General features: G+C 68.1%; 2 protein-coding genes across 6 annotated transcripts; one reads left to right on the forward strand and one right to left on the reverse strand.

The window, feature by feature from the left end:
- Positions 1-841: 841 nt before the first annotated feature.
- RAB2B (RAB2B, member RAS oncogene family) lies at positions 842-4832 on the reverse strand. 3 transcript variants are annotated; one of them, XM_039498340.1, is made up of 8 exons: positions 4760-4832; positions 4214-4285; positions 3253-3320; positions 2854-2936; positions 2658-2750; positions 2217-2328; positions 1779-1847; positions 842-1451 (listed from the first exon to the last, which is right to left on the reverse strand). In XM_039498340.1, the coding sequence occupies exons 3-8, from the start codon at positions 3298-3300 to the stop codon at positions 1347-1349; spliced, it is 510 nt and encodes a 169-aa protein (XP_039354274.1). In that variant the 5' UTR covers positions 3301-3320; positions 4214-4285; positions 4760-4832; the 3' UTR covers positions 842-1346. The 3 variants fall into 3 exon arrangements, with proteins under 3 accessions (XP_039354274.1, XP_039354271.1, XP_039354272.1); XM_039498337.1 differs by lacking the exon at positions 4760-4832 and adding an exon at positions 4416-4689; XM_039498338.1 differs by lacking the exons at positions 2217-2328; positions 4760-4832 and adding an exon at positions 4416-4707.
- Positions 4833-4908: 76 nt separating this feature from the next.
- On the forward strand, positions 4909-25646 carry TOX4 (TOX high mobility group box family member 4). Of its 3 annotated transcripts, none has more exons than XM_039498335.1 (9): positions 4909-5028; positions 7882-7950; positions 8619-8861; positions 9135-9392; positions 11043-11282; positions 11392-11463; positions 11851-12546; positions 25188-25351; positions 25435-25646. In XM_039498335.1, exons 1-9 carry the CDS (start codon positions 5023-5025, stop codon positions 25496-25498), a joined length of 1812 nt encoding a protein of 603 aa, XP_039354269.1. In that variant the 5' UTR covers positions 4909-5022; the 3' UTR covers positions 25499-25646. The 3 variants fall into 3 exon arrangements, with proteins under 3 accessions (XP_039354269.1, XP_039354268.1, XP_039354270.1); XM_039498334.1 differs by having other exon boundaries at positions 4910-5028; positions 11040-11282; XM_039498336.1 differs by lacking the exons at positions 4909-5028; positions 7882-7950 and having other exon boundaries at positions 8644-8770; positions 11040-11282.
- The last annotated feature ends 9 nt before the right edge of the window (positions 25647-25655 follow it).

A 25655-nucleotide genomic window follows, 5' to 3' on the forward strand; every position in this document is an offset into this window, starting at 1 on the left:
AACCTCCCTAGCAGGATGTATGCAGTGCTTAGCCACCGGCCATCCCAGCCCTCAGCTGCCTGCATCAGGGCACAGTGGGTTCGGAGGAGGCGAAGGGGTATCTTTAGGGAGCTTTCCCCAGAGCTGAGGGGCAGTAATGGAGGCTGGGCACACAGGTGTCCGTTCCCTCTGGGAGCCACGCTGACCTGAGCTGAGAGACATGGGAAGTTGGGGACCTTCGCAAACCCCAGGCCTGACTGTTAAACGCCCCCCCAGCAGCACCAGTTACTGTAGACTGTCTGTCCATCACCAGTGTCTGTACCTCTGTGGTGTCAGCGTGGGGCCCAGATGTTCAGAGCTCCCTAAGGGAACTGGGTGCCCAGTGAATGGGGAACTCAGTGCCTGAAGCCCCCAAGAAGCTTAGAAAAACTCAGCCCTGCCAAGCCAACAAGAGAATAAATCTCTCATCAGTGGTGCAGCCTAGGGGGTTACAGCAGCGGGCGCTGGGAGCCAGGACTCCTGGGTTCTTTCTCCAGCTCTGGGAGGGGAGTGGGGTCTAGTGGTAAGAGCGGGCTAGGACTCCTGGATTCTCTCCCCAGCTCTGGGAGGGTAGTGGTGTCTAGTGGTTGGAGCAGGGGGGGTGGGTGGGAGCTAGGACTCCTGGGTTCTTTCTCCAGCTCTGGGAGGGGACTGGGGTCTAGTGGTTAGAGTGGGCTAGGACTCCTGGGTTCTCTCCGCAGCTCTGGGAGGGGAGTGGGGTCTAGTGGTTAGAGCGGGCTAGGACTCCCGGGTTCTCTCCCCGGCTCTGGGAGGGGAAGGACCACGCCATGGTGCCCCGCCCCATAAGCAGAGATGCAGCGAGTGCGGGTTACAGACATGCACACGTTTAATAAGACGAGGAGCCACAGAGAGGGAGTACACGATAAAAGCCGATACAGGCTGAGGGGTGGGGGCTGGGCACCTGGCCAGGAACACACAAACAGGGTGGGGGGCCCCCCAGTTGGGACCCACAAGCCCCAGGGAAGCAGGGGCCTCACTGGGGCCCAGGCAGCAAGAGATGCAGCTGAAGCGAAAAGGCACTGACGGGGGGAGACTCCAGACCAGGCTCTGCCCTCCCCCCCCCTCCACAAGAAGGAATGTTTGGGGGTGTGGAACCATGGGCAGGGTCTTTAACCACCCCCCAGGCGTGCGTCAGGGGACACCTGTTCCCCTCCATGGGGTCGGGACAGGAGTCACGAGCCCCCTCCCACCTCCACGGCTCAGCCAGGGAGCCACCTTCCCCACCAGGGACTGGGGTGGGCTGGTCTCAGCCCCAGGGGAGCTGAGGATGACCCCCCACTCCAGGGGCACTGGCATCAACGCGGGGCTCAACAGCAGCCCGAGCTGTCTCCTGAGCCCTGGGGGCTGTGGCGAGAGCCGGCGCCAGGAGCTGCCCCCGACGGCTGCTGGGGCCCGATCTTGATGCCATTCGCCTAGAAGAGAGAGGGAAGGTTACTCGGGTATGGACAGGAGAGGGCGCTGCCTCTGCGGGCCCTGCAACAAGACACTGGGTCTCGGAATGGGATCCCATCACCCATAGAAGATCTCACAGAGCTCCTGACCCCTAGGGGAAGGGACCCAGGCATCTGAGATAGCAGCATGGGGCACTCACTCCTGCAACATATGCCTGGCAGAGGAAGTGGGAACCCAGACATCCAGGATGGCAGTGCCGAGGCACCCCCCAAGCAGAAGGCCCTGCAGGCCCCAGCGGATGAGCAATGAGGCCCAGGTGGGACAAGAAGTGGGGGGGTCTGGCTCACCTCATTGTTGACGTCAAAGAGCCCCTGCTGAATCTTCCTGTAGATTTCCTTGGCTGTGTCAATGAAGGCCTGAAAACCCAACACACGTGGAGCTGAAAGCAGGCTGGCCTGGAGGCGTCTGTCCCCTGCACCCAGGATGTGGCTCCCAGATGCACCCCCTAGCCTGCTGTAAGGAGAGGGGGCTCCTGGGTGTAACGGGGTGTGGAAAGGGGCACTGTGGGAGGTGACCCCAGGTCCCTTCTAGTCCCCTCTGCCACTGACAGCTGTCTTGGCCGAGCGGAGAGTGTGGGAAGGGGAATGGGGTGGGCAGAACAGGAAGGAATGAGGTGGGAGAGTGGGTGGGGGGATGGGGCGGGAGAGTGGATGGGGGGACTGCGGGAGAGAGGGAGAAGGGGCAGTCCCAGGCCGTGATCCCAGTCCCCCTTTCCCCTCGGTCACCTCCTCGACGTTGGTGGACGTCTTGGCTGAGGTCTCCATGAAGACCAGCCCATGTTCCCGCGCGAAGGCCTCTCCCTCTGCTTTCTGCACATCCCGCCGGGACTCCAGGTCACTGCGGGGACACCACAGGTGGGGGGTGAGCATGGCTGGGCAAGGGTCCTGCCCTGGTGAGTCCTAGGGCCCCCCAAAGGCCACGGTGGGAGCCCTGCCCTCGGCTGTGGAGCCTGTCCTGGCAGGGATGACCATGCTTCACCCTGAATCCATGCACTGCCCAGAGAATCCCCTCACAGAAAGCCAGCTTCCCATCCGACCCTGCAGATATCAGCTCCCCCCGGGGTTCCTACACCCCCCCGGAGATGAGAAACCGTCTGGCCGCTCCTTCAGCTCCTTGACAGCAGATCTCGGCATGGACCTGCCCTGGAACCCAACCACTTCAGTTACCTCTTGTTGCCGATAAGCATGATGACCATGTTGGAGCTGGAATGTTGCCGAGCGTCCTCCAGCCACGAGGTCAGGTGGTTAAAGGTCTCCCGCCTGCGGGCCAGAGAAGGGGTTGAAAGGTGCTGCGGGGACAGACGGCCCCCAGGCTTTGAGCGCAAGAGAGAGGGGAGTGTGGGGTGAGGGAGCCAGGCCTTACCTGGTGATGTCATAGACCAGCAATGCTCCAGCTGCACCACGGTAGTAGGAACGGGTGATGGAACGGAAAGACTCCTGCCCGGCCTGGATGAGAGAAAAAGGGGGTGAATGCAGCTGCTCACCTGGCTCCACTTCCCTGCTGGGTCCCCCGGCTCCCCCAGCCACACCTGGCTTCTCCTAGTCACCCTATTCCTCTGCATCACACCCACCTCCTCCCCTGCGCCACAGCTGCAGTACAATCCCCAGCACCCTCTGCGTAACCACACCCCACAGCTCCCAGCCCCATTACTCCCACTGCTCCTAGCTACCTACCCCACACCTCCTCAGCTATGTCTCCCAGCCCCACTGTTCCCCACAACTGTGAATCCAGCCTCCCCCGTCAGTGTCCGCCCCATCTCACTGTGTCCCAGATCTGCAGCTTGATCTGTTTGCTGTCAATGTTGATCATCCGAGCTCCGAACTCCACACCTGGCAGAAAGACACAACAGCAGAAACCATCAAAAGGGGGACCCAATGGGGCAGGCCCAGTACAGTACACAGCTCTGTCAGTGCCTCTCACTCGCGACCTGCAGCCCCTGCCAGCCCAGCCCTGCCCCCCCCAGCTCTGCCGGTGTCCCTCACTCCCGACCCGCAGCCCCTGCCAGCCCAGCCCCCGCCCAGCTCTGTCAGTGCCTCTCACTCCCGACCCGCAGCCCCGGCCAGCCCAGCTCTGTCAGTGCCCCCCCTCCCGCCCGCAGCCCCGGCCAGCCCAGCTCTGTCAGTGCCCCCCCCTCCCGCCCGCAGCCCCGGCCAGCCCAGCTCTGTCAGTGCCCCCTCCGCCCCGCAGCCCCGGCCAGCCCAGCTCTGTCAGTGCCCCCTCCTGCCCGCAGCCCCGGCCAGCCCAGCTGTGTCAGTGGCCCCCTCCCGCCCAGCCCCGCCAGCCCAGCTCTGTCAGTGCCCCCTCCGCCCCCGGGCCAGCCCAGCTCTGTCAGTGCCCCCAGCCCCGGCCAGCCCAGCTCGGTCAGTGCCCCCTCCCGCCCGCAGGCCCAGCCAGCCCAGCTCTGTCAGTGCCCCCTCCCGCCCGCAGGCCCAGCCAGCCCAGCCCCCGCCCAGCCCTGTCAGTGCCCCCTCCCGCCCGCAGCCCCAGCCAGCCCAGCCCCGCCCAGCCCTGTCAGTGCCCCCTCCCGCCCGCAGCCCCGGCCAGCCCAGCCCCGCCCAGCCCTGTCAGTGCCCCCCTCCGCCCGCAGCCCCGGCCAGCCCAGCCCCGCCCAGCCTGTCAGTGCCCAGGCCCCCTTCCACCCCTCCGCCCCGCAGCCCCGGCCAGCCCAGCCCTGTCAGTGCCCCCTCCCGCCGCAGCCCTGCCCCGCAGCCCCGCCCGTCACCGATGGTCAGGTCGTGAACGGGCTGGAAGCGCTTGTCGGTGAACTGCAGCAGGAGACAGGATTTCCCGACACCTGGGGGCACAAAACGAGACTCTCAGGCCCGGGCCCGCCTGGGCCCCCCGCAGCCGGGGCCCGGGGGGGCTGGGGCAGTGAGTGACCCCCCCCCCGCCCGGACGGGCCCAGCGCCCCTCCCCCACCGTACCGGTGTCCCCGATGATGATGTATTTGAAGAGATAAGCGTAAGACATGATGCCCCAACCAGGTCCGCCAAGGGCCTCTCTATCCCCGCCCAGGCTCCGACTCTACTGCTCTACACCTGGTGCCGCTCTATCCCCACCTGTGCCGTCACCCGTCTCCACTGCACTACTTCCGGCGAGTGGCGCCGCTATATCCCCAGCACGGAGCCTACTCTATGCTCTACTTCCGGTACGCTCTAGCCTTCTTCCGATGCCGACTCTATTATCCACTTCCGGAGCCGTTCTAGCCCTAGCATAGGGCCAGCTCTACTGCTCTATTTCCAGCGCCGCTCTATCCCTCACCCAGTACCATTTCTACTTCCGGCGCCATTCTAGCTCTGGGAGAGCTAAACTCGGTTGCTCTCCAGCCGCTTTGGCCGCCCGGGCGTCCCGCTGTCTCTCACTCCCAGCTCTACCGGGGGGGGGCTTGGGGTTTGTACCGGAAGTGACGCCAAACAGCGGCGGCGGGGGGAGAACAGGGGAGCACGGGAGGACGGCGATTTCCGGTTCCGGGAGAGGGCTCGGGGTGGGGGGTCGCTCACAGACTCGCAGGCGGTGGCGGCTGCTGGGACCATGGAGGTGAAGGGGGTGGCTGAGGGGGTGGTTGTGGGGCTGGGGAGGGCTGGGGGCAGTTGTAGGGGCTTGGGGGTGGTTGCAGGGGTGGCTGCAGGGGTGGTTGGGGGCTGGGGGTGGTTGCAGAGGAATGTTTGCGGCGTGCTGGGGGTGGTTGAGGGGCTAGGAGGTGTCTGGGGTGGGAGGGTGGCTTGGGGGCGGTTGTAGGGGCTTGGGGTGGTTGGGGGCTGGGGAGGTGGGGGTGGTTGCAGAGGAATGTTTGCGGCGTGCTGGGGGTGGTTGAGGGCTAGGGAGGTGTCTGGGGGTGGGAGGGTGGCTTGGGGCAGTTGTAGGGGCTTGGGGGTGGTTGCAGGGGTGGCTGCAGGGGTGGTTGGGGGCTGGGGAGGTGGGGGTGGTTGCAGAGGACTGTTTGCGGCGGGCTGGGGGGTGGTTGAGGGGCGAGGGAGGTGTCTGGGGTGGGAGGGTGGCTTGGGGGAGGTTGTAGGGGCTTGGGGTGGTTGGGGAGGTGGGGGTGGTTGCAGAGAAATGTTTGCAGCGGGCTGGGGAGTGGTTGGGGCTAAGGGGTGGTTGCTGGGGTGGTTGGGGGCTGGAGAGGTGGCTTGGGGAGGTTGTAGGGGCTTGGGGTGGTTGTGGGGGACTGGGGAGGTGGGGGTGGTTCAAGAGGAATGTTTGTGGCTGGCTGGGGAGTGGTTGGGGGCCTAGGGGGTGATTGTGGGGGTCTGGGGAGGTGGTTGGGGAGTGCTGAAGTCAGAGGCTCAGACCTGTTCTGCATGTAAAGGTTTTGCCATCGTCCATGTGTAACACACACACCTGACCCCCTCCCCCCAGAATAATGGAGCTGGGACCCCCTGGGCGTGGTGATGCCAACACAAAAGCGCATTTGCTGGTGCAGCTCATTTGGCTCTGGGAGCTGACCTGAGCTGTGTCCTGTTTAAATCCAGTTTCTCTTGGACTGGCATCAGGCGTATCTCTGCTAGGGCAGCGTTGGCAGCAGAGCTGCACTGGTGTCCAGCTCTGCCAGCTAACCCGTGCTAGTGTAGACGAAGCCTTACGCCAAAGTAATGAAGAGATTGGATTGTGACCAACACCTGCCTCCTGCTGGCGTGAAACTGGTTCAGGCAGTTTGACTCACACCTGGAAACTGAGCATCCACTCACGAACTCTCGTTCGATTGAACCTGTGTAAAATCCCATCCTCAAAGAGATCCCTGTGGGTCAGGCTGAAATCCCAGATCCCTAGGCCACCTTAGAGTGACAAAAAGGCTGTGAGCCAGGTCTTGTCTACACGTAAACATGGCCATGTCAGCAGCGTTAAGGTAGCCATTGAAGAGACAGCTCTGCTGGTATAAAAGTGTTTGTGCCGGGAAGCGAAATAAGCTCTCCTAGCATATCTTTTTATACCAGTTTTACTGTGGCTTCTGTGGGGTTTTTCTGGCATAAATGTCACACTCGTCACAAACATAGCTCTGCCACTAAACCTAGACCAGGGCTTGGCTTGAGCCCAGTTTATGTGGGTTAAACTGCAGGCATTGGGTTTGTCTGCACATGGACTTGTTCAGGAATAGCTCTGCTATGAAAGTGGATTCAGCTACACAGGAACAAGCTAAAGTACTTCTAGAGTATCTGAGTGCCTGACAATCTTGAGTGTATTTCTTCTCCCAGTGCTCCTGAGAGGCAGCACTGTGCTAGTATGCCCTCTGTATGGCTGGGGGACTAAGGCAGAAAGGCTAAGGGCTCCTCTGCATGAGACACTCAGGAAAATTAATGTGAATTCATTTGAAGTGAATTAGTTAAACCACATTTAACTTAACTCACTTTGAAGTTAAGTAAAGTTAGTTAATTATGGCCACTTAAATGCTGAATAAGACTGTCCACACAGGAGTTGTGTGCAGTTTAACAAATCCACTTTAAATTCACACTTGCTAAATTGGATTAACTTTTCTGAGTGTCCCACGTAAACAAGCCCTCAGTGACTTGCCTCAGCTTCCACAGGGAGCCTGTGACAAAGCAGTGAGTTAATACATGTGGAGAGCTGTAGTTTAAATTCTCCCTGCCTTAATCCGGATTAATTTTCAAATCTAGACAAAATAAAACCTTTGAAGGCACTATTTAGCCTGGCAGCTTGTTGTGCTAGTTTAAGAGGTTGGTTTAAATTCGGTTAAACCATAACAGAAGCACGTGAGTGTCCTTATTTCCCATTAAAGCCAGTTTATTTTGGGTTGGTTAACTGGTTATTTTGCGTGGCCCCAAACTGAAATGTACCTGCTTTAATCTGTAAGGAGGGCATCTCTATAAGGCTCAGCACCAGGGTAACTGAATTGGTTTGGAAAACGGTTCAAACTAAATCCCTGGGACTTTTCATTGATTTTTTTAAAGCCATCAGGGACCCTGTGTGTCACAGACCAGAGAATTCCTCCCAGTTCCTGCTGGCCAGAGCTCAACAATGCCTGTCTTCCTAAAGCACCTTCCAGGATGGTCTCCGGGCTGTCTCTGAAGCCCTCATGAGATGGAGATTCCACCACTTCCCTCAGGAGTTTGTCCTAGTGGTTAATTACCCTCATTGTTAAAAAAAACAAAAAAAACCCAACAACAGTGGTGCCTGATTTCCTGCCCGAATGTGGCTGGCCCAGCTTACAGCCCCGGGTTCTGGTGTGTGCAGGTGAGGCTGGTGTGGTTGCCTGTGTCTGACTGGAAAGCCCCATTAACCCCCCTGGGACTCCTTTGTTTGCCCCTCGCTGCTGCCTGGACTGGGTGCCAGTCACCCCATGTACAGGGCTGAATGCCTGTGGGCTGGGGTTTGCACAGAGACCGAGGGCACAGGCTGGTCCTCACCAGCCCACTTCTCTTCTCTCCCCCGTAGTTCCCTGGAGGAAATGACAATTACCTGGCCATCACGGGGACGGCTCATCCCTTCCTGTCGGGGGCAGAGGTGAGATGGCATTGCGGCTGAGGGTGGAAAATGGGAGATGGATTTGGGATGGGAGCTGAGCGGAGCAGGGTCTGCGGGAGGAGGCCCATGGAAGGAGGCTGGAGCTGGCCCGTGCGGAGACCAAGGCTCACCTGGGAATGAGCGACTAGCAGAGGCAGAGAGAGGAAACTAAGAGGGTCATTGTGAGAAGGACCCGTGAGGGAAAACGTTGCTGCCCCAGTGGGACTTCCTGGGGTGAAGCAGGGGGGCTGGAGCCCAGAAGCTCGGTCGTGGAGCCATGTGGCCGACTCTGAAGGAAGAGTGGGACCCCCTGGGGGTCTGGTTCACTGAAGGGGTTCCTCCGAGGGACAGTTTAAAAGATAGGGTGTGGCACAGATCCTCTGGATCACTATGAGGCACCAGGGAGGTGGGGTCTGGGCCCTGGCTGGGGGAGGGGGCAGGGGGGTACCAGGGTGATGAGGGCTGAGCTCTGGCCGGGGAAGGGGTAGTGATGGGCACCCCAGGGTGATGGGGCTGGGCCCGGGGAGGGGGCAGGGGGGGCACCAGGGTCATGGGGCTGAGCCCTGGCTAGGTGAAGGATAGTGTGGGGCACCAGGGAGATGGGGTGGACCTTGGCCGGGGGAAGGGGGCACCAGGGTACCAAGTTCAAGTCTCCGACCTTTCTGCAGACGTTCCACACCCCCAGCCTGGGGGATGAGGAGTTTGAGATCCCGCCCATCTCCCTGGACGCCGACCCCTCGCTGGCCGTCTCAGACGTGGTGGGGCACTTCGATGACCTGGGGGACCCCAGCAGCGCGCCCGATGCCGGCTTCTCCACCCAGTATGGCGTGCAGGCCCTCGACATGCCCGTGGGCATGAACCACAGCCTCATGGAGCAGGGCGGCGGGCTCCTGGCGGGGGGGCTGGCCATGGTGAGGGGCCGGGCCGGGCTGGGCAGGGCAGGGCAGGGCAGGGGAGGGCGGGCTGCCTTGCAAGGCACTGCCCGGTAGTGCCTGGCTGTGGGCTGCGGAGGAGCCTGGGCCCCCTACTGGCTGGCTGGGGATGTACATGCCGGGAGGGCCAGGGCTGGTGCCCCCTAGCAGCAAACTAGGGTATTGCAGGAGGCTGGTGCTGCCGGGGGCTTCCTCGGGGGAAGGACAGTGCCCCCCAGCGCCGGCCCCCCAGCTTTGTGTCTGCCCCCCCAGGACCTGGATCACTCCATGGGCACCCAGTACAGCACCAACCCGCCCGTCACGATAGACGTGCCCATGAGCCCTGGGGCACTGATGGGGCACGGCCAGCTGACCACCATCGACCAGTCCGAGCTGAGCTCCCAGCTGGGCCTGAGCCTGGGGGGCAGCACCATCCTACCGCCCGCTGCCCAGTCGCCCGAGGAGCGGCTCTCCACCACGCCCTCCCCCACCAGCTCCCTGCAGGAGGACGAGCCCGAGGAGTTCAGACGGGTGAGATGCTGCTGGTGCCTGTGCCATGGCCCCCCCCAGCAGCGCCAGGGCCTCGCTCCTCTCCCTCCCCTGGGCAGCGCCGGGGCCCCGCGCTCCCGCTCCTCCCCCCACCGCCCCGGGCAGCGCCGGGGCCCCTCGCTCCCGCTCCTCCCCCATCCCCCCCCGGGCAGCGCCGGGCCTCGCCTCGCTCCTCCCCACCTCCCGGGCAGCGCCAGGGCCCTCCATCTCGCCCCGGCAGCGCCGGCCCTCGCCTCCCGCTCCTCCCCGGCAGCGCTGGGGCCCCTCGCTCCCGCTCCTCCCCCCACCCCCCTGGGCAGCGCCAGGGCCCCTCCATCCCCAGCAGCGCTGGGCCTCGCTCCCGCCTCCTCCCCATCCCCGGGCAGCGCCGGGGCCTCGCCCGCTCCTCCCCATCCCCGGGCAGCGCCGGGCCTCGCTCGCTCCTCCCCCATCCCCGGGCAGCGCCGGGCCTCGCTCGCCTCCTCCCCATCCCCTGGGCAGCGCCGGGCCCCTCGCTCCGCTCCTCCCCACCCCCGGGCAGCGCCAGGGCCTCCATCCGCCCGGCAGCGCTGGGCCTCGCCCCGCTCCTCCCCATCCCCGCCCCTGGGCAGCGCCGGGGCCCCTCGCTCCCACTCCTCCCCAATCCCCTGGGCAGCGCCGGGCCTCGCTCGCTCCTCCCCATCCCCTGGGCAGTGCAGAGGCCCTCGCTCCCGCTCCTCCCCATCCCCTGGGCAGCGCCGGGGCCTCGCCCCGCTCCTCCCCACCGACCCGGGCAGCGCCAGGGCCCCTCCATCCCCAGCAGTGCCGGGCCCTCGCTCCGCCTCCCATCCCCGCCCCGGCAGCACCAGGGCCCTCGCTCCCGCTCCTCCCCATCCCCTCCCGGCAGTGCCAGGGCCTCGCTCCCGCCTCCCCCACCCCTGCGGGCAGCGCCGGGCCCCTCGCTCCTGCTCCTCCCCACCCACCCGGTCAGCGCCAGGGCCTCCATCCCCCAGCAGCGCCGGGCCTCGCCTCGCTCCTCCCCATCCCCGGCAGCGCCGGGGCCCCTTGCTCCCGCTCCTCCCATCCCCGGCAGCGCCGGGGCCCCTCGCTCCCGCTCCTCCCCATCCCCGGTCAGCGCCGGGGCCCTCGCCCCTGCTCCTCCCCACCCACCTGGTCAGCGCCAGGGCCTCTCCATCCCCAGCAGCGCCGGGCCCTCGCTCCCGCTCCTCCCCTCTGTGGGCAGCGCTGGGCCTCGCCCCGCTCCTCCCCTCTGTGGGCAGTGCCGGGGCCCCTCGCTCCGGCTCCTCCCCCCCTCTGTGGGCAGCGCCGGGGCCCCTGGCTCCCGCTCCTCCCCTCTGAGGGCAGCGCCGGGGCCCCTCGCTCCCGCTCCTCCCCTCTGAGGGCAGCGCCGGGGCCCCTCGCTCCCGCTCCTCCTCCCCTCTGAGGGCAGCGCCGGGGCCCCTCGCTCCCGCTCCTCCTCCCCTCTGAGGGCAGCGCCGGGGCCCCTCGCTCCCGCTCCTCCTCCCCTCTGTGGGCAGCGCCGGGGCCCCTCGCTCCCGCTCCTCCCCCCCTCTGTGGGCAGCGCCGGGGCCCCTCGCTCCCGCTCCCCCCACCCGCCCCCGGGCGCTTGGCTCCCCCATGTGTGCTGCTGAAGGTGAGGTCTGTCTCCAGCAGCAGGTGCCAGCCCAGAAGGCTGCGCCGGTGGTGCTGGACGTGGGGCGGAAGCAGAAACCTGCCAAGAAGCAGAAGAAGAAGAAGGACCCAAATGAGCCGCAGAAACCAGTCTCGGCCTATGCCCTGTTCTTCCGTGACACACAGGCCGCCATCAAGGGCCAGAACCCTAACGCCACCTTCGGGGAGGTCTCCAAGATCGTGGCCTCCATGTGGGACAGCTTGGGCGAGGAGCAGAAACAGGTGGGTAGGGCAGTGGGAGCCTGGGGGGAAGAGCACAGGCAGGCGAGGGCTGGGGAGGGGCAGAGCTGGGGGTGGGTGTTGCTGCTCACCCCCTGTCCTTCCTCGCCAGGTTTACAAGCGGAAGACGGAGGCGGCGAAGAAGGAGTATCTGAAGGCGCTGGCGGCCTATCGGGCTCTCCAGGTGTGTCACTGCGCTCGGTGCTGTATGCCTAGTCCCAGGCTGAGGGCAGCAAGCAGCCGCTCTGCGCCCTGCAGTTCTGAAGGTGGGCTGGGCTCAGCGGAGAGAGGGGGGCTGGATGAGGAGCAGGGTGGAACGAAGCAGAGATGGAGGAGGGAGAGGGTCAGAGAAAACGGCTGAGGGAGTCCAGCAAAACTGTAGCAAGTTCTCGGAAGGTCCCTGCTCCAGCTGCTTCTCCCGCGCCTGGCAGGAGGCTCCGGCTCGTCCGTTCTCCCCTAGGGCTCCTCTCTGGGTTGTTCCAGGGAGGAGGAGGCTGCCCTGCATTGTTCATGGCCTCCCCCCGCCTGCTTTCTCTGCTCTTGGGCTAATCTTTATTCTCCCTCTCTGCAGACGGCAGCCGAGACGGCGGAGCTGGACCTGAACCCAGTGCCGCCCCCAGCAGCTCCCCAGCCAGCGCCAGCTCCAGCCCCCACGGCTCCCTCGCCGGCCCCCACGCCCCCTGCCCCCTCGCCAGTTCTCGAGTCCCCACCGGCCACCCCTCAGCCAGTGCCCGCCCCCGGGAACCTCTGCTCGCCGCCGCCAGCCCAGCCCAGCTTCACCAAGATCATCATCCCCAAGCAGATGCTGCCCTTGTCCTCGCAGGGCGGGGTGGTCACTGTCATCCCCGTCACCTCTGTCACCTCCAGGGGGCTGCAGCTGGGCACGGGCGCCACCCAGATCGTCACCCGCTCTGTGCTGCAGGCTGCGGCGGCCGCTGCCGCGGCCGCCTCCTCCATGCAGCTGCCCCGGCTCCAGCCCCCGCCCCTGCAGCAGATGCCCCCGCCCCAGCCCCCTGCCCAGCAGGTCGCTGTCCTGCAGCCTCCGCCACCCCTGCAGGCCATGCAGCAGCCCGCCCTGCAGCAGAAGGTGCGGCTCCACCTGCAGCAGCAGCCCCCGCCCCTGCAGATCAAGATCCTGCCTCCGCCAGCCCTGCAGATCCAGCCTGTTACCCTGCAGCCCGAGGAGGCCAGTCCCGAGCGGCCCAGCCCAGAGCCCCAGGGCTCCCCGGAGCCTGTGGAGATGATCACGGCTGACGTGGTGCCCGAGGTGAGGGGGAGGGAACGGGGGTCCTGTGGCCCTGCTCCTGGTCAGGGGAGGGCTGGACTGAGACACGGTGCCTCCTGTGTCCTTGTATTTCTCCCCTGCCCTGCGGTCGATGAGCGGCTGGCGGGGCAAAGAGCCAGCACATTCAGAGGCCATGGGGTGGGATGGACTGGAGGGGTGTAGATGACCTGGGGGTTCTCTATGTGGGTCGTGGGGGGATAGGCTGGGTGCAGGGGGGTGTTGGGTTGTGGAGGGGTGACAGCTGGGTACAGCGGGTCATGGAGGGGATGGGGGATGGGCTGGGTTCAGGGGGACAGGGAGGGATAGCATGGGGGAGAGGCTGGGTGCAGGGGGTAATGGAGGGGTGGGGTGACAGGCTGGGTACAGGGGGTGGTGGAGGGGCACTGTGTTGGGACGGGCTGGGCACGGGGGTGCAGTCGGGTGCGTGAGGTCGTAGCCTGCTGAGGCAGGAGTGTCCTGGCTGCAGGGGGTGGTGAAGGGGCGCTGTGTGGGGACGGGCTGGGCGCAGGGGTGCAGTCGGGTGCGTGAGGTTGTAGCATGCTGAGGCGGGAGTGGCCCGGTAGGGGGTGGTGGAGGGGCGCTGGGTGGGGACAGGCTGGGCACGGGGGTGCAGTGGGGTGCGTGAGGTCGTAGCATGCTGAGGTGGGGGTGGCCCGGCCGCGGGGGTAGGCTGGGTGTAGGGGTGGTGAAGGGGCACTGTGTGGGGACGGGCTGGGCACGGGGGTGCAGTTGGGTGCGTGAGGTTGTAGCATGCTGAGGTGGGAGTGGCCCGGCCGCGGGGGGTAGGCTGGGTGTAGGGGGTGGTGGAGGGGCGCTGTGTGGGGACGGGCTGGGCACGGGGGTGCAGTTGGGTGCGTGAGGTTGTAGCCTGCTGAGGTGGGAGTGGCCCGGCCGCGGGGGGTAGGCTGGGTGTAGGGGGTGGTGGAGGGGCGCTGTGTGGGGATGGGCTGGGCGCGGGGGTGCAGTCGGGTGCGTGAGCTCGTAGCACGCTGAGGCGGGAGTGGCCCGGTAGGGGGTGGTGAAGGGGCGCTGTGTGGGGACGGGCTGGGCACGGGGGTGCAGTCGGGTGCGTGAGGTCGTAGCCTGCTGAGGCCGGAGTGTCTCGCTGCAGGGGGTGGTGATGGGGCGCTGTGTGGGGACGGGCTGGGCACGGGGGTGCAGTCGGGTGCGTGAGGTCGTAGCCTGCTGAGGCAGGAGTGTCCTGGCTGCAGGGGCGTGAAGGGGCGCTGTGTGGGATGGGCTGGGCGCGGGGGTGCAGTTGGGTGCGTGAGGTTGTAGCATGCTGAGGCGGAGTGGCCCGGTAGGGGTGGTGGAGGCGCTGTGTGGGGATGGGCTGGGCGCGGGGGTGCAGTCGGGTGCGTGAGGTCGTAGCCTGCTGAGGCGGGAGTGGCCCGGTAGGGGGTGGCGGGGCGCTGTGGGGGGCTGGGCTGGGCACGGGGGCGCAGTCGGGTGCGTGAGGTCGTAGCACGCTGAGGCGGGAGTGGCCGGGCTGCTGGGGGGGGTGGAGGGGCGCTGTGTGGGGACGGGCTGGGCACGGGGGTGCAGTCGGGTGCGTGAGGTTGTAGCCTGCTGAGGCAGGAGTGTCCTGGCTGCAGGGGCGGTGAAGGGGCGCTGTGGGGATGGGCTGGGCGCGGGGGTGCAGTTGGGTGCGTGAGGTTGTAGCATGCTGAGGCGGGAGTGGCCCGGTAGGGGTGGTGGAGGGGCGCTGTGGGGATGGGCTGGGCGCGGGGTGCAGTCGGGTGCGTGAGGTCGTAGTCTGCTGAGGCGGAGTGGCCTGGCTGCAGGGGTGGTGAAGGGCGCTGTGTGGGATGGGCTGGGCACGGGGGTGCAGTCGGGTGCGTGAGGTCGTAGCCTGCTGAGGGGAGTGGCCCGGTAGGGGGTGGTGAAGGGGCGCTGTGTGGGGATGGGCTGGGCGCGGGGGTGCAGTTGGGTGCGTGAGGTTGTAGCATGCTGAGGCGGGAGTGGCCCGGTAAGGGGTGGAGGCGCTGTGTGGGGACGGGCTGGGCACGGGGGTGCAGTTGGGTGCGTGAGGTCGTAGCATGCTGAGGCAGGAGTGTCCTGGCTGCAGGGGGTGGTGGAGGGGCGCTGTGTGGGGATGGGCTGGGCGCGGGGGTGCAGTTGGGTGCGTGAGGTTGTAGCATGCTGAGGCGGGAGTGGCCCGGTAGGGGGTGGTGGAGGCGCTGTGTGGGGACGGGCTGGGCACGGGGTGCAGTCGGGTGCGTGAGGTCGAGCCTGCTGAGGCGGGAGTGGCCTGGCTGCAGGGGTGGTGAAGGGGCGCTGTGTGGGGATGGGCTGGGCACGGGGTGCAGTCGGGTGCGTGAGGTCGTAGCATGCTGAGGTGGGAGTGGCCCGGCCGCGGGGGGTAGGCTGGGTGTAGGGGTGGTGAAGGGTGCTGTGTGGGGATGGGCTGGGCACGGGATGCAGTCGGGTGCGTGAGGTCGTAGCCTGCTGAGGCAGGAGTGTCCTGGCTGCAGGGGTGGTGAAGGGGCGCTGTGTGGGACGGGCTGGGCGCGGGTGCAGTCGGGTGCGTGAGGTCGTAGCACGCTGAGGCGGGAGTGGCCTGGCTGCAGGGGTGTTGAAGGGGCGCTGTGTGGGGATGGGCTGGGCACGGGATGCAGTCGGGTGCGTGAGGTCGAGCCTGCTGAGGCGGGAGTGGCCTGGCTGCAGGGGTGGTGGAGGGCGCTGTGTGGGGATGGGCTGGGCATGGGGGTGCAGTTGGGTGCGTGAGGTTGTAGCGTGCTGAGGCGGGAGTGGCCCGGTAGGGGGTGGTGAAGGGGCGCTGTGTGGGGATGGGCTGGGCGCGGGGGTGCAGTCGGGTGCGGGAGTTAATAGAATGCTGAGGCGGGAGTGGCCAGGGCGGCGGTGGTGAAGGGGCGCTGTGTGGGGACGGGCTGGGCCGGGGGGTGCAGTCGGGTGCGTGAGGTCGTAGGCTGCTGAGGCGGAGTGTCCTGGCTGCAGGGGTGGTGAAGGCGCTGTGTGGGGACGGGCTGGGCGGGGTGCAGTCGGGTGCGTGAGGTCGTAGTCTGCTGAGGCGGGAGTGGCCTGGCTGCAGGGGGTGGTGAAGGGGCGCTGTGTGGGGATGGGCTGGGCACGGGGGTGCAGTTGGGTGCGTGAGGTCGTAGCATGCTGAGTTGGGAGTGGCCCGGCCGCGGGGTAGGCTGGGTGTAGGGGTGGTGGAGGCGCTGTGTGGGGATGGGCTGGGCGCGGGGTGCAGTCGGGTGCGTGAGGTCGTAGCCTGCTGAGGCGGGAGTGTCCTGGCTGCAGGGGGTGGTGAAGGGGCGCTGTGTGGGGACGGGCTGGGCGCGGGGGTGCAGTCGGGTGCGTGAGGTCGTAGCCTGCTGAGGCGGGAGTGGCCTGGCTGCAGGGGGTGGTGAAGGGGCGCTGTGTGGGGATGGGCTGGGCGCGGGGGTGCAGTCGGGTGCGTGAGGTCGTAGCCTGCTGAGGCGGGAGTGTCCTGGCTGCAGGGGTGGTGAAGGCGCTGTGTGGGGACGGGCTGGGCGCGGGGTGCAGTCGGGTGCGTGAGGTCGAGCCTGCTGAGGCGGAGTGGCCTGGCTCCAGGGGGTGGTGAAGGGGCGCTGTGTGGGGATGGGCTGGGCGCGGGGGTGCAGTCGGGTGCGTGAGGTCGTAGCATGCTGAGGTGGGAGTGGCCCGGCCGCGGGGGGTAGGCTGGGTGTAGGGGGTGGTGAAGGGGCGCTGTGTGGGGACGGCTGGGCGGGGATGCAGTCGGGTGCGTGAGGTCGTAGCCTGCTGAGGGGAGTGGCCCGGTAGGGGGTGGTGAAGGGGCGCTGTGTGGGGACGGGCTGGGCACGGGGGTGCAGTTGGGTGTGAGGTCGAGCATGCTGAGGCGGGAGTGGCCCGGTAGCGGTGGTGGAGGGGCGCTGTGTGGGACGGGCTGGGCACGGGATGCAGTCGGGTGCGTGAGGTTGTAGCCTGCTGGGGCGGGAGTGTCCTGGCTGCAGGCGGTGGTGAAGGGGCGCTGTGTGGGGACGGGCTGGGCACGGGGGTGCAGTCGGGTGCGTGAGGTCGTAGCCTGCTGAGGCGGGAGTGGCCTGGCTGCAGGGGGTGGTGAAGGGGCGCTGTGTGGGGACGGGCTGGGCACGGGGGTGCAGTCGGGTGCGTGAGGTCGTAGCCTGCTGAGGCTGGAGTGTCCTGGCTGCAGGGGGTGGTGGAGGCGCTGTGTGGGGACGGGCTGGGCACGGGGGTGCAGTTGGGTGCGTGAGGTCGTAGCCTGCTGAGGCAGGAGTGTCCTGGCTGCAGGGGGTGGTGGAGGGGCGCTGTGTGGGGACGGGCTGGGCACGGGGGTGCAGTCGGGTGCGTGAGGTTGTAGCCTGCTGAGGCAGGAGTGTCCTGGCTGCAGGGGGAGGTGGAGGGGCGCTGTGTGGGGACGGGCTGGGCACGGGGGTGCAGTCGGGTGCGTGAGGTCGTAGCCTGCTGAGGCGGGAGTGGCCCGGTAGGGGGTGGTGGAGGGGCGCTGTGTGGGGATGGGCTGGGCACGGGGGTGCAGTCGGGTGCGTGAGGTCGTAGCCTGCTGAGGCAGGAGTGTCCTGGCTGCAGGGGGAAGTGAAGGGGCGCGGGGGGGGGAAGGGCTGGGCGCGGGGGTGCAGTGGGGTGCGTGAGGTTGTAGCATGCTGAGGGGGGAGTGTCCCGGTAGGGGTGGTGGGGCGCTGTGTGGGGATGGGCTGGGCGCGGGGGTGCAGTCGGGTGCGTGAGGTCGTAGTCTGCTGAGGCGGGAGTGGCCTGGCTGCAGGGGGTGGTGAAGGGGCGCTGTGTGGGGATGGGCTGGGCACGGGGGTGCAGTCGGGTGCGTGAGGTCGTAGCCTGCTGAGGCGGGAGTGGCCCGGTAGGGGGTGGTGGAGGGGCGCTGTGTGGGGATGGGCTGGGCGCGGGGGTGCAGTTGGGTGCGTGAGGTTGTAGCATGCTGAGGCGGGAGTGGCCCGGTAGGGGGTGGTGGAGGGGCGCTGTGTGGGGACGGGCTGGGCACGGGGGTGCAGTTGGGTGCGTGAGGTCGTAGCATGCTGAGGTGGGAGTGGCCCGGCCGCGGCAGGTAGGCTGGGTGCAGGGGGCGGTGAAGGGGCGCTGTGTGGGGACGGGCTGGGCGAGGGGGTGCAGTTGTGTGCGTGAGGTTGTAGCATGCTGAGGCGGAGTGGCCCGGTAGGGGTGGTGGAGGCGCTGTGTGGGGATGGGCTGGGCGGGGTGCAGTTGGGTGCGTGAGGTTGTAGCATGCTGAGGCGGAGTGGCCCGGTAGGGGTGGTGAAGGGCGCTGTGGGGATGGGCTGGGCACGGGGTGCAGTCGGGTGCGTGAGGTCGAGCACGCTGAGGCGGGAGTGGCCTGGCTGCAGGGGTGGTGGAGGCGCTGTGTGGGGACGGGCTGGGCACGGGGGTGCAGTCGGGTGCGTGAGGTTGTAGCCTGCTGAGGCAGGAGTGTCCTGGCTGCAGGGGGCAGTGAAGGGGCGCTGTGTGGGGATGGGCTGGGCGCGGGGGTGCAGTTGGGTGCGTGAGGTTGTAGCATGCTGAGGCGGGAGTGGCCCGGTAGGGGGTGGTGGAGGGGCGCTGTGTGGGGATGGGCTGGGCGCGGGGGTGCAGTCGGGTGCGTGAGGTCGTAGTCTGCTGAGGCGGGAGTGGCCTGGCTGCAGGGGGTGGTGAAGGGGCGCTGTGTGGGGATGGGCTGGGCACGGGGGTGCAGTCGGGTGCGTGAGGTCGTAGCCTGCTGAGGCGGGAGTGGCCCGGTAGGGGGTGGTGGAGGGGCGCTGTGTGGGGATGGGCTGGGCGCGGGGGTGCAGTTGGGTGCGTGAGGTTGTAGCATGCTGAGGCGGGAGTGGCCCGGTAAGGGGTGGTGGAGGGGCGCTGTGTGGGGACGGGCTGGGCACGGGGGTGCAGTTGGGTGCGTGAGGTCGTAGCATGCTGAGGCAGGAGTGTCCTGGCTGCAGGGGGTGGTGGAGGGGCGCTGTGTGGGGATGGGCTGGGCGCGGGGGTGCAGTAGGGTGCGTGAGGTCGTAGCATGCTGAGGTGGGAGTGGCCCGGTAAGGGGTGGTGGAGGGGCGCTGTGTGGGGACGGGCTGGGCACGGGGGTGCAGTCGGGTGCGTGAGGTCGTAGCCTGCTGAGGCGGGAGTGGCCTGGCTGCAGGGGGTGGTGAAGGGGCGCTGTGTGGGGATGGGCTGGGCACGGGGGTGCAGTCGGGTGCGTGAGGTCGTAGCATGCTGAGGTGGGAGTGGCCCGGCCGCGGGGGGTAGGCTGGGTGTAGGGGGTGGTGAAGGGGTGCTGTGTGGGGATGGGCTGGGCACGGGGATGCAGTCGGGTGCGTGAGGTCGTAGCCTGCTGAGGCAGGAGTGTCCTGGCTGCAGGGGGTGGTGAAGGGGCGCTGTGTGGGGACGGGCTGGGCGCGGGGGTGCAGTCGGGTGCGTGAGGTCGTAGCACGCTGAGGCGGGAGTGTCCTGGCTGCAGGGGGTGATGAAGGGGCGCTGTGTGGGGATGGGCTGGGCACGGGGATGCAGTTGGGTGCGTGAGGTCGTAGCCGGCTGGGGCGGGAGTGGGCTGGGTGCTGGGGGTGGTGTAGGGGCGCTGTGTGGGGAGGGGCTGGGCATGGGGGTGCAGTTGGGTGCGTGAGGTTGTAGCGTGCTGAGGCGGGAGTGGCCCGGTAGGGGGTGGTGAAGGGGCGCTGTGTGGGGATGGGCTGGGCGCGGGGGTGCAGTTGGGTGCGTGAGGTTATAGCATGCTGAGGCGGGAGTGGCCCGGTAGGGGGTGGTGAAGGGGCGCTGTGTGGGGATGGGCTGGGCACGGGGGTGCAGTCGGGTGCGTGAGGTCGTAGCCTGCTGAGGCGGGAGTGTCCTGGCTGCAGGGGGTGGTGAAGGGGCGCTGTGTGGGGACGGGCTGGGCCCGGGGGTGCAGTCGGGTGCGTGAGGTTGTAGCCTGCTGAGGCAGGAGTGTCCTGGCTGCAGGGGGTGGTGGAGGGGCGCTGTGTGGGGACGGGCTGGGCACGGGGGTGCAGTCGGGTGCGTGAGGTTGTAGCCTGCTGAGGCAGGAGTGTCCTGGCTGCAGGGGGTGGTGGAGGGGCGCTGTGTGGGGACGGGCTGGGCACGGGGGTGCAGTCGGGTGCGTGAGGTGGTAGCCTGCTGAGGCAGGAGTGTCCGGGCTGGAGGGGTGGTGGAGGCGCTGTGTGGGGACGGGCTGGGCACGGGGTGCAGTCGGTGCGTGAGGTCGTAGCCTGCTGAGGCGGGAGTGGCCCGGTAGGGGTGGCGGGGGCGCGGTGTGGGGAGGGGCTGGGCACGGGGGTGCAGTCGGGTGCGTGAGGTCGTAGCCTGCTGAGGCAGGAGTGTCCTGGCTGCAGGGGGAAGTGAAGGGGCGCTGTGTGGGGAGGGGCTGGGCGCGGGGGTGCAGTTGGGTGCGTGAGGTTGTAGCATGCTGAGGCGGGAGAGGCCCGGAACGGGGTGGTGCAGGGGCGCTGTGGGGATGGGCTGGGCGCGGGGTGCAGTCGGGTGCGTGAGGTCGTAGTCTGCTGAGGCGGGAGTGGCCTGGCTGCAGGGGTGGTGAAGGGCGCTGTGTGGGATGGGCTGGGCACGGGGTGCAGTCGGGTGCGTGAGGTCGAGCCTGCTGAGGCGGAGTGGCCCGGTAGGGGTGGTGGAGGCGCTGTGTGGGGATGGGCTGGGCGCGGGGTGCAGTTGGGTGCGTGAGGTTGTAGCATGCTGAGGCGGAGTGGCCCGGTAAGGGGTGGTGGAGGCGCTGTGTGGGGACGGGCTGGGCACGGGGTGCAGTTGCGCGTGAGGTCGAGCATGCTGAGGTGGGAGTGGCCCGGCCGCGGCAGGTAGGCTGGGTGCAGGGGGCGGTGAAGGGGCGCTGTGTGGGGATGGGCTGGGCATGGGGGTGCAGTTGGGTGCGTGAGGTTGTAGCATGCTGAGGCGGGAGTGGCCCGGTAGGGGGTGGTGAAGGGGCGCTGTGTGGGGATGGGCTGGGCACGGGGGTGCAGTCGGGTGCGTGAGGTCATAGCCTGCTGAGGCGGGAGTGGCCTGGCTGCAGGGGGTGGTGAAGGGGGGCAGTGAGTGGAAGGGCTCGGCGCGGGGGTGCAGTCGGGTGAGTGAGGTCGTAGCCTGCTGAGGCGGAGTGGCCTGGCTGCAGGGGGTGGTGAAGGGGCGCTGTGTGGGGATGGGCTGGGCGCGGGGGTGCAGTCGGGTGCGTGAGGTCGTAGCATGCTGAGGTGGGAGTGGCCCGGCCGCGGGGGGTAGGCTGGGTGTAGGGGGTGGTGAAGGGGCGCTGTGTGGGGACGGGCTGGGCGCGGGGATGCAGTCGGGTGCGTGAGGTCGTAGCCTGCTGAGGCGGGAGTGTCCTCGCTGCAGGGGGTGGTGAAGGGGCGCTGTGTGGGGACGGGCTGGGCACGGGGGTGCAGTCGGGTGCGTGAGGTCGTAGCCTGCTGAGGCGGGAGTGGCCTGGCTGCAGGGGGTGGTGAAGGGGCGCTGTGTGGGGATGGGCTGGGCGCGGGGGTGCAGTCGGGTGCGTGAGGTTGTAGCATGCTGAGGCGGGAGTGGCCCGGTAGGGGGTGGTGGAGGGGCGCTGTGTGGGGACGGGCTGGGCACGGGGGTGCAGTTGGGTGCGGGAGGTTGTAGCATGCTGAGGCAGGAGTGTCCTGGCTGCAGGGGGTGGTGGAGTGGCGCTGTGTGGGGAAGGGCTGGGCGCGGGGGTGCAGTAGGGTGCGTGAGGTCGTAGCATGCTGAGGCGGGAGTGGCCCGGTAGGGGTGGTGGAGGCGCTGTGTGGGGACGGGCTGGGCACGGGGTGCAGTCGGGTGCGTGAGGTCGAGCCTGCTGAGGCGGGAGTGGCCTGGCTGCAGGGGGTGGTGAAGGGGCGCTGTGTGGGGATGGGCTGGGCACGGGGGTGCAGTCGGGTGCGGGAGGTCGTAGCGTGCTGAGGGGGGAGTGGCCCGCCGCGGGGTAGGCTGGGTGTAGGGGTGGTGAAGGGTGCTGTGTGGGGAGGGGCTGGGCACGGGGATGCAGTCGGGTGCGTGAGGTCGTAGCCTGCTGAGGCGGGAGTGTCCTGGCTGCAGGGGGTGGTGAAGGGGCGCTGTGTGGGGACGGGCTGGGCGCGGGGATGCAGTCGGGTGCGTGAGGTCGTAGCACGCTGAGGCGGGAGTGTCCTGGCTGCAGGGGGTGATGAAGGGGCGCTGTGTGGGGATGGGCTGGGCACGGGGATGCAGTCGGGTGCGTGAGGTCGTAGCCTGCTGAGGCGGGAGTGGCCTGGCTGCAGGGGGTGGTGGAGGGGCGCTGTGTGGGGATGGGCTGGGCATGGGGGTGCAGTTGGGTGCGTGAGGTTGTAGCGTGCTGAGGCGGGAGTGGCCCGGTAGGGGGTGGTGAAGGGGCGCCAGGTGGGGATGGGCTGGGCGGGGTGCAGTTGGGTGCGTGAGGTTATAGCATGCTGAGGCGGGAGTGGCCCGGTAGGGGTGGTGAAGGCGCTGTGTGGATGGGCTGGGCACGGGGTGCAGTCGGGTGCGTGAGGTCGAGCCTGCTGAGGCGGAGTGGCCTGGCTGCAGGGGTGGTGAAGGGCGCTGTGTGGGGATGGGCTGGGCGCGGGGGTGCAGTCGGGTGCGTGAGGTTGTAGCATGCTGTGGCAGGAGTGTCCTGGCTGCAGGGGGTGGTGGAGGCGCTGTGTGGGACGGGCTGGGCACGGGGTGCAGTCGGGTGCGTGAGGTTGTAGCCTGCTGAGGCAGGAGTGTCCTGGCTGCAGGGGGTGGTGGAGGGGCGCTGTGGGGACGGGCTGGGCACGGGGTGCAGTCGGGTGCGTGAGGTAGTAGCCTGCTGAGGCAGGAGTGTCCGGGCTGCAGGGGGTGGTGCCGGGGCGCTGTGTGGCGAAGGGCTGGGCACGGGGGTGCAGTCGGGTGCGTGAGGTCGTAGCCTGCTGAGGCGGGAGTGGCCCGGTAGGGGGTGGTGGAGGGGCGCTGTGTGGGGATGGGCTGGGCACGGGGTGCAGTCGGGTGCGTGAGGTCGAGCCTGCTGAGGCAGGAGTGTCCTGGCTGCAGGGGCAGTGAAGGCGCTGTGTGGGGATGGGCTGGGCGCGGGGTGCAGTTGGGTGCGTGAGGTTGTAGCATGCTGAGGCGGGAGTGACCCGGTAGGGGGTGGTGGAGGGGCGCTGTGTGGGGATGGGCTGGGCGCGGGGGTGCAGTCGGGTGCGTGAGGTCGTAGCCTGCTGAGGCGGGAGTGGCCTGGCTGCAGGGGTGGTGAAGGGGCGCTGTGGGGAGGGGCTGGGCACGGGGGTGCAGTCGGGTGCGTGAGGTCGTAGCCTGCTGAGGCGGGAGTGGCCCGGTAGGGGGTGGTGGAGGGGCGCTGTGTGGGGATGGGCTGGACGCGGGGGTGCAGTTGGGTGCGTGAGGTTGTAGCATGCTGAGGCGGGAGTGGCCCGGTGAGGGTGGTGGAGGCGCTGTGTGGGGACGGCTGGGCACGGGGTGCAGTTGGGTGCGTGAGGTCGAGCATGCTGAGGTGGGAGTGGCCCGGCCGCGCAGGTAGGCTGGGTGCAGGGGCGGTGAAGGGCGCTGTGTGGGGATGGGCTGGGCATGGGGTGCAGTTGGGTGCGTGAGGTTGTAGCATGCTGAGGCGGAGTGGCCCGGTAGGGGTGGTGAAGGGGCGCTGTGTGGGGATGGGCTGGGCACGGGGTGCTGTCGGGTGCGTGAGGTCGTAGCCTGCTGAGGCGGGAGTGGCCTGGCTGCAGGGGGTGGTGAAGGGGTGCTGTGTGGGGACGGGCTGGGCGCGGGGGTGCAGTCGGGTGCGTGAGGTCGTAGCCTGCTGAGGGGGGAGTGTCCTGGCTGCTGGGGGTGGTGAAGGGGCGCTGTGTGGGGAGGGGCGGGGCGCGGGGGTGCAGTCGGGTGCGTGAGGTCGTAGCATGCTGAGGTGGGAGTGGCCCGGCCGCGGGGGGTAGGCTGGGTGTAGGGGTGGTGGAGGGGCGCTGTGTGGGGACGGGCTGGGCGCGGGGTGCAGTCGGGTGCGTGAGGTCGAGCCTGCTGAGGCGGAGTGTCCTGGCTGCAGGGGTGGTGAGGCGCTGTGTGGGGACGGGCTGGGCGCGGGGGTGCAGTCGGGTGCGTGAGGTCGTAGCCTGCTGAGGCGGGAGTGGCCTGGCTGCAGGGGTGGTGAGGGGCGCTGTGTGGGGATGGGCTGGGCGCGGGGGTGCAGTCGGGTGCGTGAGGTCGTAGCATGCTGAGGTGGGAGTGGCCCGCCGCGGGGTAGGCTGGGTGTAGGGGTGGTGAAGGGCGCTGTGTGGGGACGGGCTGGGCGCGGGATGCAGTCGGGTGCGTGAGGTCGTAGCCTGCTGAGGGGAGTGGCCCGGTAGGGGGTGGTGAAGGGGCGCTGTGTGGGGATGGGCTGGGCACGGGGGTGCAGTTGGGTGTGTGAGGTCGTAGCATGCTGAGGCGGGAGTGGCCCGGTAGCGGGTGGTGGAGGGGCGCTGTGGGGGGACGGGCTGGGCACGGGGATGCAGTCGGGTGCGTGAGGTTGTAGCCTGCTGGGGCGGGAGTGTCCTGGCTGCAGGCGGTGGTGAAGGGGCGCTGTGTGGGGACGGGCTGGGCACGGGGGTGCAGTCGGGTGCGTGAGGTCGTAGCCTGGCTGCTGGGGGTGGTGAAGGGGCGCTGTGTGGGGATGGGCTGGGCACGGGGGTGCAGCCGGGTGCGTGAGGTCGTAGCCTGCTGAGGCGGGAGTGGCCGGGCTGCAGGGGGTGGTGAAGGGGCGCTGTGTGGGGACGGGCTGGGCGCGGGGGTGCAGTTGGGTGCGTGAGGTTGTAGCCTGCTGAGGCGGGAGTGGCCGGGGTGGGGGTGGGGGCGGGGCGCGGGGTGGCGGGGCGCTGTGTGGGGAGGGGCTGGGCACGGGGGTGCAGTCGGGTGCGTGAGGTTGTAGCCTGCTGAGGCGGGCGTGGCCCGGTAGGGGGTGGTGGAGGGGCGCTGTGTGGGGAGGGGCTGGGCGCGGGGGTGCAGTCGGGTGCGTGAGCTCGTAGCACGCTGAGGCGGGAGTGGCCCGGTAGGGGTGGTGAAGGCGCTGTGTGGGGAGGGGCGGGGCACGGGGGTGCAGTCGGGTGCGTGAGGTCGTAGCCTGCTGAGGCGGGAGTGGCCTGGCTGCAGGGGGTGGTGGAGGGGCGCTGTGTGGGGACGGGCTGGGCGCGGGGGTGCAGTTGGGTGCGTGAGGTTGTAGCATGCTGAGGCGGGAGTGGCCCGGTAGGGGGTGGTGGAGGGGCGCTGTGTGGGGACGGGCTGGGCACGGGGGTGCAGTCGGGTGCGTGAGGTCGTAGCCTGCTGGGGCGGAGTGTCCTGGCTGCAGGCGGTGGTGAAGGCGCTGTGTGGGGACGGGCTGGGCACGGGGGTGCAGTCGGGTGCGTGAGGTCGTAGCCTGGCTGCAGGGGGTGGTGAAGGGGCGCTGTGTGGGGATGGGCTGGGCACGGGGGTGCAGTCGGGTGCGTGAGGTCGTAGCCTGCTGAGGTGGGAGTGGCCTGGCTGCAGGGGGTGGTGAAGGGGCGCTGTGTGGGGACGGGCTGGGCGCGGGGGTGCAGTCGGGTGCGTGAGGTCGTAGCACGCTGAGGCGGGAGTGGCCCGGCGGCAGGGGCGTGATTCGGGGAGACGCCCCAGGGCGTCGCCCCGCAGCCAGTGACCCCACTCCCCCCGCCCAGGTGGAGTCCCCGACGCAGATGGACGTGGAGCTGGTGTCCGAGTCCCCTGTGGGGCTGTCGCCCCGGCCCCGCTGCGTGCGCTCCGGCTGCGACAACCTGCCCGTCAGCAGCAGCGACTGGGACAACGAGTACTGCAGCAGTGAGTGCGTCGTCAAGCACTGCAGGTGAGGGGGGTGCTGCGCCTCCCCCATGTCCCCGGGCACCCCTCCCTCTCACCTGCTGACACTCTCTCTGTCTCCCTTCGCAGGGATGTGTTCCTAGCCTGGCTGGCTTCTCGCAACTCCAACAGCAGCGTGGTCTTTGTGAAGTGAGCGGCGTGGCCGGGATGGAGCCTGTTCTGAGTGCGGGCAGCGCCTGGCGCAGACACGGCCGGGGACCCGGTGGGAGGTGGTGATGGCACAGACTTTGCTCTTACGCCAGGCTATGCCTCTGGAGCTGATTAAAGTGGGAGGGGCTGGAGCTTTGTGA

This window comes from Mauremys reevesii, linkage group 13 (genome assembly GCF_016161935.1).
Source record: "Mauremys reevesii isolate NIE-2019 linkage group 13, ASM1616193v1, whole genome shotgun sequence".
Lineage (NCBI taxonomy): Eukaryota > Metazoa > Chordata > Testudines > Geoemydidae > Mauremys > Mauremys reevesii.